The 18,730-nt window shown below is 52.2% G+C and overlaps 1 protein-coding gene across 1 annotated transcript in view; it reads right to left on the minus strand.

The window, feature by feature from the left end:
* The window catches only part of LOC311188229 (HLA class I histocompatibility antigen, alpha chain G-like), a gene marked incomplete at both ends in the record, with an annotated part of 283,119 nt that extends 273,284 nt beyond the window's left edge, over nucleotides 1-9,835 (minus strand). The window contains 2 exons of the mRNA XM_084259379.1: nucleotides 9,439-9,708; nucleotides 9,781-9,835. Coding sequence (XP_084115505.1) covers nucleotides 9,439-9,708; nucleotides 9,781-9,835 — 325 coding nt within the window. The remainder of the gene's footprint in view (nucleotides 1-9,438; nucleotides 9,709-9,780) is intronic.
* Nucleotides 9,836-18,730: the final 8,895 nt, after the last annotated feature.

Genomic DNA, 18,730 nt, shown 5'->3' on the forward strand with positions numbered 1-18,730 from the left:
AAAATGGAGGAGCCAGAGGGCGGGGGCAGGGAAGGGTCAGCTAAGTGGGCACCTGGGTGGGAGGAATGGTCTGTGTGGGGAGAGGCCCAGGGGCTTCTAACTGGGGTTGGGAGAGTCTCTACCTTGAGTGACAGTTGCACAGGGTTTAGCTCTATACTTTAAGGGTTTCTGCATAGTTAGAGCTGTGGTGTAATTCAAATACACATGGAAAAAAAGGAAAAGAAGAGGGGTTAATTTAGGGAATTCCCCTCTTCCAGAGCAAGCCCCCCTTATGCTGAATCAAGTTGCCCAGAGAAGGGGAGTCAAGCTGCCCAGAGAGTGGGGAGCTCAAGGTCTGAGACACCTGGAGGGGGTGGCCCTGCGCCCTCAGAGCCCCTCCCTGTGCTGGGACCTCACAGCCAGGTCTGAGTCCATTTCAGCTCACAGCCCTCAACCCCCTGGACAGTCTCAGGAGCTTGACCATAGGAGTCAAGGGTCACAGAACCCCATATAGTATGGCTGAGTCATACTGTTTGGGGGAAAGGATGTCCTGAGCTTATTCCATATAGGCTTTGTGGACTCCACCCCCACTCCAGACCAAAGCCACCAAGACACTGGGAAAGACAAATCCCATCATCACCAAAGGGAGGGTTGCTGGGACCTGAGGGTGGAGTTAAGCAGCCAGGTTTGGTATAAAACCAGACACGTGGGCCTTGGGGGTCTCTCTCTTGGCTTCATGGTTCTTGGCTCTTTGCCAGCTCTTAGCGTGCTGTTGGGATTCCAGGTGCTGTTGGGATTCCAGGTCGGTGGAATGGGTAGGGCGCATTTAAGACTTTATCTCCTCCTATTCTTCCTGAGTTGTACATTTCCTCATTTTTCCTTCCCTTGTAAATAAACCTTTTATTAACCTTTTGTGTGTGCCTGCAGTTGAGTATTAATAAGTCCCGTTTTATATCAGGGTTGCCCTATAACAATACCGTTACTTGGGCAGAATAGTGGATTCTGGACATGTCTGGGACCAGGACTTCAGTACCTGCAATCATGCCATCTGGCTGGGGCGCTCATAAGTGCAGATCTGCAGAGGCAGCAGGTGCTCTGACCTCAAGCACTTGTGGCTGTGTGCCCCATGCTTAGGGGCTGCCATGGGCTTTCTGCTTGGCTCCACATCTGGAGAGAGCTAGTTTCTCCCCGCCAAGCACCAAGGCACCCCCAGCTCCATCACATACCAGAGAACTGCCTCACTTCCGGCCCCAGCCACACTCAGCTTAAAGGGGTTCTGCTCCAGACACTTACTCACTCATTAGCATACTTATTCCACACCTGCTGTGTGCCAGGCACTGTCTAGGTAATTTGGGATATTGCTACAAAGGAAGTAAAATCCCTCCCCTCCCGAGTTAACATACTGACACCTGACAATAAACAAAAAAGCAACTGTCAGTGATCAGGGTCAAACAGTAAAGGGAGATTTAGAGAACCAACAAGGCAGGGGAGATGAGGGAGCCAGGTGTGATATAAAATCTGTCTTCAGGGAAGACTTTCCTGTAGGTGACTTTAGAGCTCAGACCTGAAGGAGATAAATGCTGGGATTTACAGCAGTGAGTCCTGTGTCACTGGGAGGAAGAGTGTTCTAGAATCACCCTTTGTACAGCCCTGGCTCTGATGGAGAAGCTCTGAGGCTGCAGCAGGAGTGAGAGGGAGGGGGTGGTAGGGGACAGACTTCAGGAAGCATCTTCTGCTGAGGAGCTGTGGGGTCAGGAGTGAATCCAGTTGTGCTGGGACATCATGAAATCCAAACACTGGGGGAGATGAAGGGAGTGGAGGGGAGGCTGAATGGACCAGCCCAGCCATGTCTGTGCTCACCCTCTCCTGCACCCAGTGTGAGGGGTTAGGGATCTGACATGGTCAGCAAATTCCAAAGTCCCTGGATCTGAAGCAAAGTCACCACATTGTAAGGACACAACCAGGCCTTTCCCTGGAGTGGACAAAGCCAAACTCTAAGCCACGAGAATTGTCTTTGCACAGAAGAGTTTATTCTAGGAGGCTCTCAACGGAGTTAGTGGAATCAGCACCCCAAACAACTCACTCCCTGGATGGGGGAGTACTGGGATGTACAAGGGGTGAAGGAATGTGAGGGAGGGGCAGGGCTTCACATCTCCTGGCCCAAGGAGGTGCCCACGTCTAGGTGACAGGAGTCAGAGATTTGGGAGCGACAAATAAAAATGATATGCCATCACACACTTTCTAGCAGGAAAATATCAAAAACATAGAAATAAGTCCTGACCAGGAGCAACTGGAACCCTCATTCATTGTGGCAAGATACAAAGTGGCAATGTCACTAGGGAAGAGGTTTGAAAGCTTCTTTTAAAGCCAAACACAGACCCACCATACAGTACAGGGAGCACTGCCTCAGCTATTAACCCTACTAATCTGAAAACTTATATTTGCACAAAAACCATACATGCACCTAAATGTTTATAGCAGAAAAACATAAACATCTCAATGTTTATAGCTCATTATGTGTGAGCTGCCCAGTGAAAAAACTCAAATTCAGGACATTATTCCTGAGCGGTACTCAACCAAAAAATGGAGTCTGAGAAACTGCTTGAGCTTAAGGTGCCTAAAGGAGACATGGCTGGGAATTACTGAGATCCTGGATGAGATCCTACACATAAAAGTAAAAGAACTCCAAATAGGGCATGGAGTTTAGTAAATGTGAGTCAGTATTGTCATTAGCTGCACAGATGCAGTGTAGCTATGTTAAGATGTTAACTATGTGGCGAAAGAGTGTGGGATATAAAGGAATGCTATAATACCTTTGCAAATTCTCTGCAAATACAATTTTTAATGTAACTTTAAAAAATAGCCCTCAATAAAGTAATAGGTTGTAGAAGGGAAAAAAGGTCTACTTTCCAGTTTTCCCAGGTATTGCTGTAGAAGACTGGAGAGAGGATTACTGGGGAGAAAAGACGGAAACCTCACACACAGGGCAGGCTCCAGAGTCTCTTCTCCTCTGAACCCTGCTGCTCAGACTCCTCACAGAGCATCTCACCCCCAGGACACCGCCCTCCAGGACCCCCAACTCTGCCCACCTCAGCCCCAGCCCCGTCCTGGCAGCTCCACCAGAATCCGGAGCAGCACGGCAGCGCCCCCGTGTGGCCACAGGGCTGAGCACAGGAGCCCAGAGCTGCCCTTTCTCCTGCTCAGTCAGGCCCTCCCCAGGCTCCCTGGGCTCCCAGTGGCAGGACAGGGATCTGTGAATAGGGGCACCAGGTCTAGTGACAAGTGGCAGGTACTCAAATTACTTCCCTAGGGTGTCCTATGGACTCAGGAAAGAACCTAGATTCCAAGTCATAAGAACTGGTATTTAGAGGAAGAATGTAGAGGATAGGGGGGGAGAAAAAGTAATCATGATAAAATGAAAAAAAAAATCAACAGGCAACTATAGGCAGGAAACATTCTGCGGGGGGTTGGGGGGAAGTATTCAAAACAAGCGTGTGAAGAGCACAAGGGACCATGGTGACAGTTCACGGTTGAACGGGTGGTGGGAATTTCACGTGGACTATAACCGAGATGAAAATGCATACATTGTACAAAAATGAAAAATGATGTAAAAAATAAATAAAAACTGTTTACCAGATCTGTGCAGATACCCCAAATAAAGAGGGTCCATTAGTCCCTTAGAATCAAATAAAGGAATAAATAAATAAATAAATCTTAAAAAAAAAAAAAAAAAAAAAGAATGGAACCTTGTACTCCAGAGTCGCTGTTATTTCTTCCTGCCTCTGTTTCCAGGGAGGAAGTGCCCCCTCTTTGAAATCAACCCTAAATTCTCCCCTAAAACGAGGATGGGGGTCTCCTAATAGAATCTCAGGATCTACTCTAGACCCTCTGAGCCTTCATATGTGTCCAGGTGACTCCTGTGCTCACTGAAGTGGGGGTCTCTGGTCTCTGTGCCTCTGCACGTGGTGGTGGACTGTGCAGTTTACTCTGCTGAACACCGGGGATTCCAGAGTCCAGTCCCACTTTCTCTTCTGCAAAGAAAGAAAATGGAAAGAATTACTCCCTGTGTGACCTCATTCATGGTCAAGAATTTAGGTATTGTTTACACTATACAATCTCCCAAAGCCATTTCTCAGCTCAGACAATCCACCTGTGCTACAGGCTTGTCTGCCCAACTGCCACCGTCTCTGACTTTCTGGTAGATCTGAGTTTCCAAGCTCCTAAACTGAATACATAGGATGCCATTCCTCAAATGTACTACTTCTAGAACCTTCCTCTTATCCCTGCAGGCCCTCCACATCTCTACTTCAGTCTGGAATACTGAGTGTCAATTTTTTTTTTTTTAAGATTTTATTTATTTATTTATTTGTTCGTTTGTTCGTTTGTTTATTTATTTATTTATACAAGCACTGGGTACAGTCAGAAGCGCTTGAGGGTGAGAGAATTCACCAGAGCCAGAGCCGGGAGCAGAGCAGGCAGAAGGACCGAAGTACACTGCTGAGGGGAGCAGTGGGCGGCAGGAGAGGTCTGCACGCCATGTGGGACCCTCCTTCGGTGGCTGGGGAGCAGCCGGGGATCAAACCAGTGCTGCAGAGGCCGCGGGCAGCTTCACAACCCAGCACTCAACCACTGCGCCACCAGGGAGGCCCTACTGAGTGTCAATCTTGACCCACTTTCTCACAGTCCAGATGCTTCATTAGGAAACGCTGTCAAATCCATCTCTAAACATATCCACATCCAATCACTTCATATGATTTTCCTGCTCACAGTTCAATGAGGCCTGGAATCTGCACAGGTTTCCTACATTTTTCTTCCCACCTCTCACTTTTCAACTCTTGATTCTTCACGGTCAGACTGTGGCTTCTAAAGAGAACTCTCACAAGTCAGTATCTGTCCAGAATGGACATGTAACCCCACAACTTACACAGAGAAAAGTCAAAACCCTTTCAACATGCTTGAGGCCTGCTGGTGTCATTTCTATTCCCCACTGCTCCAGCCAGCTGGACTCCTTGCTCATCTCAGTCACTCAGACACATTCCTGCCTCAGGCATCTGCACTGGAGGTTGTACTGCCTGAACACAGCTTCCCTGGACATCCTTGTGGGCAAGCTGTCCCTCAATTTTTTTCTCAACAATCCCCTAATTGAGGCCCGCAATGACCACACTTGGAAGACAGCCATCCTCCCTGAACCCACACACCGACTCTGGGTCACTTCCCACAACCCTTACCCACTTCTAACGAGACATGTCCCTTATTTACTATCACAGTCTCCTGCCTCCCCTTCCCACTAGGACACACATTCACAGGCCAGCAAACTGGGGATGTTTTTAGTTCATTAAGGTTTCCTAGATGAAAAACAGCCTGTCACATAGCTGGTGCAACAATTATCAGTGGAATGAACGATCAGTGTAGAGCACTTCCCTATTCTCGAAACAGTATCCTCAGTAATGTGGCCTCAGACCACTTGCGAAGCACAACCTCTACTCACAGTGACATTAATGCTGCCTTTTTCTCTCACAAGCACTACTCTCCCAGTTTCCTCCTGCCCTTCCTTCTACACACACCACAAGCATCATTCTTCAGAAAGGATAATCCTGGTTTTATGGGTCTGACTTTGCAATCGTGAGTGTCGACTTTGACTCATTTAAAAACCCATGAATTTGGGGCCTCCCCAGTGGCGCAGCGGTTGAGCACTAGGCTGTGAAGCTGCCCGCAGCCTCTGCAGCACTGGTTTGATCCCCAGGCGCCCCCGGCGAGGTCCCTCATGGCGCGCAGACCTCTCCTGGTACCCGTTGCTCCCCTCAGCAGTGTGCTTCGTCACATCAATCTGCCTGTTCAGCTCCCCGCTCTGGTGAATTCTCTCACCCTCCCGCGCTTCTGACTGTACCCAGTGCTTGTATAAACAAACAAACAAACAAATCTTTAAAACAAAAACAAAAACCATGAATTTGGAACCGAGCTAGCACTGGGATAACTACACTTAAGGGCAGGGTTGGGGGGCAGCTGAGAAAACAGACATCCAAAAAGACCTTTTCTTTCTCTCTCTCTTTTTTTTTTTAAATTTATTTATTTATTTATACAAGCACTGGGTACAGTCAGAAGCGCAGGAGGGTGAGAGAATTCACCAGAGCCAGAGGAGAGAACAGAGCAGGCAGATTGACGAAGTACACTGCTGAGGGGAGCAGCGGGCGGCAGGAGGGGTCTGTCGCGCTATGTGGGACCCTCACCGGCGGCCAGGGATCAAACCGGTGCTGCAGAGGCTGTGGGCAGCAGCTTCGCAACCCAGCACTCAACCACTGCGCCATCAGGGAGGCCCCAACAATAACTTTTCTAAGAGCAGAAATTATGTGATCCTTCTCCCTACTGATACCAGAACTTGATGTGTTTAAAAAAAAGGGGGGGAAGGAAAAAAAAATCTAGGAAATAGCCCTAAAAGGAAGCCAAAAACTTGATTTTGGTAAGCACTTTGTCTTCCATTTAGTTCCCTTCTCAAATTTTAGGAAGCTATTTTTTTTTTTTATTTTATAGAGGCATGTTTTTATTTATTTATTTGTTTATTTGTTTGTTTTGTTTATACATGCACTGGGTACAGTCAGAAGCGCGGGAGGGTGAGAGAATTCACCAGAGCCAGAGCGGGGAGCAGAGCAGGCAGAAGGACCGAAGAACACTGCTGAGGGGAGCAGTGGGCGGCGGGAGAGGTCTGGGCGCCATGTGGGACCCTCCTCCAGTGGCCGGGGAGCAGCCGGGGATCGAACCGGCGCCGCAGAGGCCACGGGCAGCTTCACAACCCAGCGCTCAACCGCTGCGCCACCGGGGAGGCCCGGGAAGCTATTTTATTAATCCATCAACTCCAATTCACAAGATTAGAAAAATAATTTCATATCTGCATTTATTTTCAACAGGGAAGTAGACACTATTCTTCAGGAAAACACAAAGTACAGGCAGGGATGGAGTCAGCCCCGCCTCTGCTGCAGCAAGAAAGTCATCAGGGAGAGACACAGGTCAGTGTGGGGAGGGGCCTGGTGGGCAGGGCTGGGCCACTCTCCCCACCACCTCACAGTATGCCAGCGAGATCACAGATACATGCAATGCCCTTTTCAGGGGACCTAGAAGTCATGACGTGTCGATAATAAAAATTCAGTATTCCTTAGTCCCCAGCACATTGTAAAAGTAAACATCATGAACAAACTCAGGGAATAACATAAGTTTGGACATTGTCAATGGTCCACTTACAATGTCAGAATGTCCCCCTCACAGCTTCCCCATAAACTTATCCCATCCTCTCTGCCCCGGCCCCTCCCACTGCAGGCCTCCAGGGTCTCACCTTTAGCAGCTGTGAGAGGCACATCAGAGCCCTGGGAACCGTCGCTGTCTGGGGGAGAACAAAACAGAACCTGACTAGAGCCATGAGACATGAGACCACAAAGGACCTGATGAGGCGACTCCCCCAGGGGCTCCATCTACACTGTCCCAAGGGACTCAGGAACCAAACCCATGATCCACACTTACCTGAAGCCTCAGCGTAGCTTTTTTCTTGTCCACCTGTGGGAAAAAACATATGAGACCAGGGAGAAGTGAGGTCATGAAATCCTAAAGGAATCTCCTAGTCCTGGACCACAAGGAAGTTTCCAGAACTGTGACTGAAAATTCAGGGCAGGACCAGAAAATACTAAGAAAGGAGATGAGGGGGGACTGGACCAAGTGCTTCCTGGGGTCTGTCCTCAGCAAGGACCTTCCCCTCTGCCATCTGCTGGGAGTCAGGGCCCCATCACCAGAATTATCAAGGTGAACAATCTGTGATTCACTTTCGTAAGTGCTTTACAAAAGAGGGTTAGAGATCAGCTCCAATTTGGGCGACACAAGTGTGTGGATGGTACTTCCCATTACCAGGTAGGGCAAGCTCTCCCTTAACCTTGAAAGACCCCTATGGACAAGATCCCCCACTCCCTTCCCTACCTGAGTGCTTTTTCCTCCACATCACAGCTGCAGCCACAGCTCCAAGGAGAACCAGGCCAACAATGAGGCCCCCAGTGGGGATGGAGGACTGAGGAGGGGGCACTGGAAGGGAAGGGAAGGGGAGACCCTGAGCCCCAGGCCTCCATCCTGACCCTCTGAAGGTCTCCAGAAGGGCTCCTGATGCCTCTGGGCAGAGCATCCGTGCCCACAACCCCCCTCCTTACCCCATCTCAGGACTTGGGGCTCCAGCAGCCCCACATGCTGCACATGGCATGTGTATCTCTGCTCCTCTCCAGAAAGCACCACCACAGCCGCCCACTTCTGGAAGGTTCCATCCCCCCCAGGCCTGGTCTCAACCCACTCCATGGCCTGGGTCAGGTCCTCCCCATCTCGCTGCCAGGTCAGGGTGATGTCCGCAGGGTAGAAGCCCAGGGCCCAGCACTTCAGGGTAACCTCATAGTCATAGGTGGGGTGGTGGGTCACGTGTGTCTCTGGGGGTTCTGAGAAAGGTCAGAAATGCAGGAATTTTATCCATGTTTTGGGTCACTGAAGTAGCACTCATAAGAATGGACAGGGAAGCAGGAGGAGGGAAGGGAACACAAAACCCAGATCCAACCTGGACACAGGTATGAGGAATAATTCCTATTATTTGCAATTTTCTAGAATTAGAATGAGACAGTCCAGGGCAGGAGGCCAGGTCTCTGAGGGGGAGTAAAGGGATTTCTGGTCCTGACCTAGCATGAGGCCAGAGACTCAGAAAAGCTGGATTCAGGCCCCAAAAACATGGGGCAGAGAACAAGGCCTGAGAGAGAAAGTTCCCAGGGCTCCCGGGGCTGCTGCCAGAGGCAAAGGGAACCAGGGATGAATTATTTCAGGGATGGCTTCCCCCTCCATCCAGAGACTGGGTCCCTTCCGTGTCTAGAGAGGAAGGTGGGCCCCCTGGGCAAGTCACTCTTTAGGACCCAATTTGAACACTGCCCCGTAGGTCCTCATACCCACGCGCTGCAGCGTCTCCTTCCCCTTCTCCAGGTATCTGTGCAGGGACTCCACGCACGTGTCCTCCAGGTAGTTCCTGACGCGCTCTGTGTATCCCGCCGCCTCCCACTTGCTCTGGGTGATCTGAGCGGCCGTGTCCGCCGCGGTCCAGGAGCGCAGGTCCCCGTTCAGGGCCAGGTAATCGGCGCCGTCATAGGCGACCTGACTGTACCCGCGGAGTTTCCCGTCAGGTTCCATGTCGCAGCCAGACAGCCACTGGAAGGTGTGAGAGCCTGCCCCGCCCCCTCGCATTAGCCCCGCCCTTCGACCAGCCCCGCCCACTTAGCCCCGCCCCGGGGCCGCCCCTCCAGGAAGAGCCCAGCAGGCAGGTCAAGGGCTGCAGCCATCACCCCCCTCAGCTGGAAGAAAATTCGGAGGCGGGGCCTGCGGGTGGCCTCGGGGAGATGCTGAGACCCGGGTCCCTTTGGGGACCGGAGAACTAGACCCGGCCCGGCCCGCGGAGCTCACCCGCCGCGCTCTGGTTGTAGTAGCCGCGCAGGGTGTCCAGACCCTCGCCAAGAGCCCGCGCGGTGGCCTTGTAGGTCCTGGTGTTCCTGTCCCGATACTCCGGGCCCTCCTGCTCTGCCCAGGGCGCCCGCGGCTCCTCCCTTGGGGCCGGAGAGTCGCTGTCGAACCGCACGAACTGCGTGTCGTCCACGTACCCCATGGCGATGAAGCGGGGCTCCCCGGGGCCGGGCCGGGACATCGCAGTGGAGAAATACCTCAGGGAGTGGGAGCCTGGGGGCGGGAGGGAGACCCGGGCCGACTCTTCTCCCCTCACATTGGTACCAGAGTCTTAGGTGATGGGACAGGACCCGGGAGAGTTCAAGTGAGTCATAAAAGGGGTGGCATGAAATATCTTCATAAGGTTGGAAGAGAAAAGGGGAAATGGGGAGGGCAGGATGTGGAGGGGCAAGGGCCTGAAGCCCCAGTAGAGGAGGAAAGCACCCAGGCGGTCCCCTCCCGCTTCCCCCCCAGAGGCAGGTTTTCATTTTCACACTCACCCTCCCTTCCCCCCCAGAGGCAGGTTTTCATTTTCACACTCACCCTCCGAGGCCTGGGGCAGGACAAGGACCCAGGAGAGCAACAGGAGACGGCTTCGGGGCCCTATTATGAGAAAATTTTATAAATGAGAACCACGTGAGCTTCGACAGTCTAAAAATGCGCAGCAAATGGGAAGAACCTTTCACCCTGTGAGAATAAAAGTGAGACTCCCCAAGAAGATGGGCTCCCCTCAACACTGAGTTCCCGTGTCCCAGCCACCCTGAGAGTCCATCTGGCAACCCCGGGCTTTGCCCTGAACACTGTCCTCCAGCCAGGGCAGCTCTTTGTCACGCGTCTCCCTGAGTCCTGGCCCAGGGGCTCTCTGAGGGAAGGCCCCACAGGCTGTGTCAGCCCCTTTTCCTCCACTGCCCCTTCCAGAATAACTCACTGACCTGAACTAGAAGCCCTGTCTTTCCCCCACCCCATCCAAGTCCCTGGCCCTGGACTCACCTAGAAAACTCACCCCTTTAAGGGGAGGGGAGGGAGGGAAGGAAAGGCAGAGCAAACATCACTGGACTATCTCTTTGAGCATTCTCTGCCTTTTGTTGAAAATGGTCCTCCATTTTCAACATCAACAATGAAGTGTCCCCCTCTCATACTTTGCTGCCCCTTCGTGCCCCCAGTCAAGTTTCCCAGGACTTTATTTGGGCAGAGCCAAGATGGGGTGTGCTTTACATCTAAAAGAAGGTGATTAGGGACCTCCCTAGTAGCACAAGGGTTAAAGTCTCTCTGCTGTCAAGCTATTGCCAATTACTGAGGCCTGAGTTCAATCCCTGGCCAGGGAGCTATCCACATGGTGCAGCAGACCTCTCCTGTCTCACCCACAGCTCCCCTCAGCAGTGTTTCAGAGGATCCGCCTATTCTGCTCCTCTCTGTGTATTTGGTGAATCCTTTCACTCCCCTGCATCTCTGGCCTATACCTCAGGTTTTGTATGCATAAATAAATAAATCTTAAAAAAAAACCTTGAATATTGTTTCAGGATTTTGTAAGTCAAATGTTTCCCTAATTATATCTTTCATGCCTTAAATTTCTCTTTCAGGAAATAATGGCTAGCAATCAATCCAAGACAATCTAATTTTTTTTCAAGTTCTCTTAATAACAATGTTTGTTTGCTTTTAATATATGGAACACGCCACAGATATGAGTGTCGCCCTGAACAGGGGCCCCACTAATCTTCTCTGAACTTCCCCCCCCGCCCCCCTCAGCACACACGAGCTTCCTCAAAACCCTGCAAGAAAGCTGGAGACAGAGTAGCTAGATCAATGGTTCCAGACTTCCCTCAATGATGTGGATGTTGAGTGACCTGAGCATCAGAGTTACCCGGCTGAGAGTCCAGAGCCCCTGGAGGCCTGGGGGCTGCAGACAGGGCTGTGTTCATAGGGACAGGAGGGAGGGTTCGCAGTACAGGACACCAGGCAAGGAAAAGGAAGGAGAGGGGCAAGGGAGGGGCGGGGAGGGACAGAACTGGGGAGGGAGAGTACAAGGGAAGGGGTGATGGACCAAGGGGACTGCACCTGAGAGGGGAAATCGGATACAAAAATTAACAATTATGTAAGAAAATAAATCCCAAGAAAGAAAAGGAGGAAAGAGGGGCGTGAGGGTGGAGGAAAGGCATGGAGAGGGGAAAATGGGGTCAGAGGCCAAGAGAGGAGGCACCGGAGGACTGCGGGGTCTTGTCAGAGAGCAGGGAGGGAGTGTGAGGGTCCGGGACAGGGGTCAGTGGTCAGAGCAGCTGTGGTGTGAGGTGGGGAGGGGACATGAGCCAGGCAGGGCTGTGCTTCCTCAAGGACAGGATGAGGAGGTGGATGAACCTGCCCAGGACCCTGGGAAAGGCAGGTGCAGGGACTGGGAGTCAGCCCGTGGGCCCAGGGAGAGTTTAGATTGGGGAGGGGGGAGCAGAACGTCAATGCCCAGCAGATGGCCAGGGCACAGGAGGGGAGAGCTGCAGTGCAGGGTGATGCAGGTGGCGATTAGGCCCCTCCACAGACAGGGCTGCATCCATCAGGCAGCAGGTGGAAGAAAGCCCTCAGGGAGGAAAGGCTGACACAGGGTGGGGGATCTGTGGTGTGAGGAACGAGAGCCCACTGGGGTCAAGGAAGCAAAGGGGGTGAAGGCTGAAGAGGAGCCGCATCAAGAGCAGCTCTCAGATCTGGGAAGGGCGGGAGGCTGAAAGAGAAAGAGGCAGCTGGGAGACTGGTGCTGAGGGCAGGCCTGGGGAGCAGGATTAGCAGGGCCTGGGTTGGCAGGTAGGGGGGGCTGGGTTAGGGTGCTGACCAGAAAGGAGGATCTGGGGTGAGGACAGGAGGGGTAGGGAAGGGCCTGGGTGAGGGCCCAGGAGCAGCACTGGCTGGAGGTGGGAGGAGAGGCCCGAAGACAGGGCAGGTCTGTGCACAGGGGCTGTGCCTGCAGTCACAGCAAAGATGCAGAGCTCCCAAGTGTGTGTGTGTGGCTGGGGTGGGGGTGGGGGCTAGCATGGAGGGAGATAACCAGAGGCCAAAGGTACCTTCGGAAAACAGGGCTTAGTAAAATGTGGGGAAGGAAGGATCAGTAGGTGAAGGCTCAGGAGAGGAGGAAACCTAATGAGGAAGAGGAGGAAGGACACCTTAGAACAAAGAGAGGAGGGACAGCAAGGAAGGGGGATATTAGGGAAGGGGGGGCATATAGAAGGGGGGTCAGCAAAGAGGGGGTGCAGCAGGGAAGAGGGCAACAGGGACAGGGGTAGCTGAAAGGGGGAGCAGCTGGGAAGGAGGGGCAGCTGAGAAAGGGAGGGTGGCAATGAAAGATCGATACAGGGGCAAGAATGAGGAAGTCCACCTAGGGATGAGAATGAGGGCCTGCTGATACCATCAGGAAACAACTCTGCTCCTCCTCAAACCAGTTCCCCTACCTGCAAGTCTGATTTCCCTCTCCCCATCCTATAAAAATATGTCTTCCCCTGACAATGGGTGCTACTTCACTGATCCCCACCTTGGGTCCATGAATCCCACCCAGGGGTGCAATAAAATGTCCCCCCCCCCTTGAGAAATTTAGCCTGGCTCTCCTTTTCTTTACTGCACCGAACCTTTCATCTTGGTGCCAAACCTTTCATCTTGGTGCCAAAACCTGGGAAGCATGTGCCCTGGGGCCCCGCTGGGGCCGCCATCCCATTCCTGGTGTAACAGGGTGGTCCCCAGGAAAACGGGAGGTTCCAGGTTTCCTGCTCCACCCAAGGGAGGGTGGAGCTGAGCAGGAGAGAAACTGCAGAAGAGACTGAGGAAGGAAGCAGGATGGAGCCAGAAGAAGACCTGGAGGAGGCACATGGAGCCAGGAGACACGTGAAGAAACTGAGCTTGCCTTTTGGTCATGGACTGGGTGACACAGATGTGGGCGAGAGACCCGTGGGGAGGTGACAATGGCGATTTTTGTCTTGATTTTGATTTTGCTCTTTTCCCTCCAGACTTGTCTGGTTGTTTCTGATCCTTTTCTGTGGGTCCCCAATGGAAAGTGCTTTAGACTTGCGACAGGCTTTGGGGCCTTGCTCTGGGCCAATCCTGCTTAGATGGACTTTTACCCACCAGGCGACGGGTAACTTTGGGTGCTTGATTTAGAAACTATATTCTTTGTCTTTCCTGTATTGTTTCCTAATTGTATTAAAGTTCCTTCCCATTAAAGTCTCACATGTTTTGTGTTGATGAGGTGGATGGCAGAACCCATTTAGAGCAGGCAGGTATGCAGGGTCTGGGGTGCCCCTCTCCCTGTCCTATAACACTGGGACCTCTCCTCTCCATTGCAGACGCCTCACATCTACCACTGGCCTTGATGCTTGGGGTAAGTCACCCGCCTGACCCTCCTTCCTAGGAGGCCCTCTCCTATGGCTATTCGGCTCCTCTCCTAACCCCCTCCCTCTGTCAGCTTTTCTAGCCGACTCCCATTACACCTAGACCCTGGATTTGGGGACACCCATCCAGACTAGGTGCCCAAATCCTTGGCAACAAATGAGTAGTGGAGACATCCCTCTCGCTTATTTGCCCCCATTCCAAAGGCCTGGACAGAATCGTGGGACACCACGATTTGGGGCCTGCGCCCCCGACGGCCAGATCAGGTTCGTGGGACGCTGCGTTACTGACTCTGTGCCCCCGTTAGTTGGGAAAGGAGCTGACTTAGTCATGGGGTCTGCCAATTCTAAGCCTAGCCCAGCCAATCCACTGGGAAGCCTTCTCTCAAACCTTGGTCCATTGGAACACAGGCCAGATATACGCCCTAAGAGTCTCATCTTTTTCTGCAACACTGCAAGGCCTCAGTATCAATTGGACAATGGCTCCCACTGGCCTGAGCATGGCACTTTTGACTTCTTGGTCCTTACAGACCTAAACAATTCTGTCCCCGCAATGGAAAATGGTCAGAGATCCCTTAGAGCCAGGCTTGCTTTCTCTTGCGCTCCCGTCCCTCCAGTCCTTCCTCCCTCCTGAAAACCTGCCATACTTTCCAAGTCTCGAGACTCCTCTCACTCTTCGCCCTCTCCAGACCCCTCTTCTGAGTTCTCTGATCCTCTAGATTGTCTATCTTCACCTCCTTCAGCTCCCCAATCCAGCCCCCCCTCTTCTGTCTCTGGCCCCCCTTCTGCCGCTCATTCGTGCCCTGAAATCCTGGATGAAATGCAAACCTCCAGACTGGGTGTGGCCGACTCCCCTCTGTCAGATGCCTACTGGGCTCTGTCTGTAGATGGCAGCGCTTGCGAAGGTGCGCGAGGTCAGCGGAGGGCTGCCTAGGCCATCGTTACCCTCCATCAGGTAATCGAGGCAGGAAAGCTGCCCGGGGAAACCACCTCCCGAAAGGCAGAACTCAGAGCACTTACCAGGGCCCTCACCCTCAGCAAACATAAGACAGCCAGCATCTATACGGATTCAACAAATGCCTTCCTTATGGCTCACAGTCATGCTGCGATTTGGCTGGAAAGGGGGTTCTTTTCCACCAAGGGGTCCCCCATCATTAACACTAACATGTCCTGAAGCTTCTAGCGGCCTTGCAGCTTCCAACTGAAGTCACCATGATCCACTGTGAAGGACACCACACAGTTCTTACGTGATCACAGGGAATAACAAGACTGACTCCCACCACTGACTCTGCTGCAGACCCTGCCCCTATTCTCTATCTGTCCCCTCCCTCACTCCGACTTAGGAGCCTAATGAACGCCATGACTCCGCTCTTCTTCCACACCCCTCGAGTGCCAAAAAGTCTGGCAGACATGTTCCCGTCGTCAAACCTGTGCTCGCGTTTCACCTCAAGAGGGAGTTCACCCACCTTCTTTTGCAACTCAACAACTGCGTGGACACTTACCCGGACAGGATTGACCTCTCCCTACTCAGGCAACTGCCCTGGGAACAAGCAGACCGGTACTTACCTAGTCCTGCCTTGGATCTCCTCAACTGACCTACCCCGCCACTGCATCCGGGAGACCAAATCCTGCTCAAATCGCTTCAAAGCCACAGAAGCCTCCGTGGACCACACCACACATGGTCCACCACGCCTACAGCAATAACACTTCTGGGAGACCCCTCCTGGCACCATCTGTCTCGGGTCATACATGCCCCGAAGACGAACAGCATGTACGTCATAACCTGGCTCCTACTAGGATGTGCATTTCTTGTCACAATCTCCCCTAGCTCAGAGTCCTGTGTATGGACAATGTTAGGGAGACCCATTCTCAGGATCTACTGAGACCACCCAGTTGGTGGGCATAGCAGACTGCCCCCTAGCTGGCTGTTCTGCAGAAATCTCAATAACTCTTAAACTTGGCTCGGTAAGCAGCATGTACCAACCTTTCCTCTTTCCTCTGCTTTACCTATGATCAAACAAGGCACTCCAATCACAGCCACCCCTGCTATCAAACTGACGCCGTTGTCGGCCTTCATTCCTGCACTGCTTACATTTTGGTTACTTCTACGCTCCAAACAATAAGGGAAACCTTTTTCTGGTGCAATGGCTCTCTCTCTCCGTGCATTAATTCTTCCACTCCAGGCCCATGTACCCAAGTTCTGGTGGTCCCACAGTTAACTCTGTACGGACGGTCTGAGCTAGGGTGGCTACTCTCACCTTGGACTTGTTAACGGCTGATAAGGGGGTACCTGCCTGTTCCTAAGGGAAAAATGCTGTTACTACATTGAGTAAGGGATTGTAAACAAAACAAATTACGCAAAGACTTACAAAGGGAAAGAGGGGGCTCCAAATCTCCACTAACATGATTTCAAAATCCTATAATGTCATGGTTCCTCCCACTCTTGGGGCCAATATTAATGATATCCTTATGTTTTCTTTTTGCTCCTTGCCTCCTAAAATTCATATAGGCTTGGGCCTCCCCAGTGGCGCAGTGGTTGAGCGCTGGGTTGCGAAGCTGCCCGCAGCCTCTGCAGCACCGGTTCGATCCCCGGCTGCTCCCCGGCCACAGAAGGAGGGTCCCACATGGCGCACAGACCTCTCCTGCCGCCTGCTCCTCCCCTCAGCAGTGTGCTTCGGTCCTTCTGCCTGCTCTGCTCCCGGCTCTGGCTCTGGTGAATTCTCTCACCCTCCCGCGCTTCTGACTGTACCCAGTGCTTGTGTAAAATAAATAAATTCATAAAGGCTCGCGTTCAGGAAATGTCCCGTACCACCTTTAACCAACTCCTCTTCCATCCATATTCTCGCATCCCTGCAGAAGACCCTCATAACCAGGCCTGAGCCGCACCCCCCCCCCAGGTCTTCACCCCCTTCCAGCAGGAGGTAGCCAAAAAGAGCCTTCATCCCATTTCCTTATCAACAAAAGGCCAGTATGAAAGGTTGATACAGGGACTAGAATGAGGAAGTCCCTCTAGGAAACAACTCTGTTCCTTGTCAAACCAGTTCCCCCATCTACAAGCCAGGTTTCCCTCTCCCCATCCTATAAAAATCTGCCTTCCCCTGACAATGGGCGCAACTTCCTTCACACCCACCTTGGGTGCCCAGGGGCAAAATAAAATTTCCCTCCCTTTAAGAAATTTAGCCTGGCTCTCCTTTTCTTTACTGCGCTGGAACCTTTCAGGTAGGAAGGGTGAGAGTAGCAGGGAGGGGGGCAGCACGTGAGACCAGAAGGGGGGGGGGGGCAAGACCCATGGAGTATGAGGGAAGGGTACACGTGCAAGACTTGAAAGAAACGAAGAGGCTGTTAAGGCAACCTGGGCCCCGCCCCCCGCCCCCGCATGCAGGGCAAGGCCCCGAGAGCAGACCACAGCTTTACTACTTAAATAAAATCAATAAAGCAATAAAAATAAATAAATAAATAAAAATAAGATCAATATATGAATATATCAGAGGGGTGTGCAAATAGCAAGTCCAGCCCCACCATCCTCCTCAGGAACTCCCCCAAAGGCCACTCCCCTCCTGAGAGGCTCCCCAAGACACTCCCCTCCCGAGAGGCTCCCCAAGACACGTAGGGGACCCCTCCCAGACCCCAGAAAGGCCCAGGCTCCTGCCCACCAGGACCAATGAAGCCCACTCACCAGTGCCCAGGGCTATGGAGGGGACAAGGGCAGCCAGAAGCAGAACCCAGCACCCTGCCATTTCGAAACCCGGCCATCAGAACCGAGGCAGTGAACCAGAAAGTGAGGCAGCCAGCCACTGCCACAGCCACAGCTGTGTGTCAAGCTCATGAGACTTTTCTGCTGATATATTTCCCCACTATTTCCTGCCCCTCCCACCACTCTTACTAACGGGATTTCCTTTCCTTAAATGGCTGTCTACGTAACTGGCAGTGGAAATGTTATAGAGCAGCCCCGATGTTGAATGGGTTCCTGGCTGTGGGTCCTCACCCGCGCACTTAAAAGGGACTTATTAATACTCCACTACAGGCACACACAAAAGGTTAATAAAAGGTTCATTTACAAGGGAAAAGGAAATAAGGAAAATGTACAACTCAGGGAGAAAATATGGAAATAAATTCTTTAATGCGTCCTACCTGATCCGCCAACCTGGAAACCCAAAGTCACTCTCAGAGCTGGCCGTGTTGTAGAGCAACCCCGATACAAAACGGGGTGCCTGACTGTGGGTCCTCACCTGCGCGCTTAAAAGGACTTATCAATGCTCTACTGCAGGCACACGCGAAAGGTTAATAAAAGGTTTATTTACAAGGAAAGGGAAAATGAGGAAATGTACAGCTCAGGGAGAAAAGTGGGAGACAAAGTTTTAAATGTGTCCTACCCGATCCGCCCATCAGAAATACCAAAATGGTGCTCTGAGAGCTGGCTGCAGGCCAGGAGCTGTGTAGCCAGGAGGCGAGCAACAGCGAGCCAGCCCAAGGCCCACGTGTTTGGTTTTTATACCCAACCTGGCTGCCCAACTCCACCCTCAGGTCCCAGCCACCCTCCCTTTGGTGGTGATGGGATTTGTCTTTCCCAATGTCTTGATGGCTTTAGTCTGGAGTGGGGGTGGAGTCCACAAAGCCTGTATGGGATTAGCTCAGGACATTATTTCCCCCTAACACCCAAAGCCCACTTGTCTGCCTTTATATCAACCTGGCTGCTTAACCCCACCCTCAGGTCCCAGCCACCTTCCCTTTGGTGGTGATGGGATTTGGAGTTCCCAGTGTCTTTGGCTTTGGCCTGGGGTGGATGTGGAGTCCACAAATCCTGTATGGAATTAGCTTTAGGTCATCCTTTTCCCCCTAACAGAAACAGAAAGTGGGGGCCAGCCAAAGCAACAGTGACAGCCACATCCAGGTGTGTCAAG

This window comes from Talpa europaea (genome assembly GCF_964194135.1).
Source record: "Talpa europaea genome assembly, chromosome: 2".
NCBI classification, from domain to species: domain Eukaryota; kingdom Metazoa; phylum Chordata; class Mammalia; order Eulipotyphla; family Talpidae; genus Talpa; species Talpa europaea.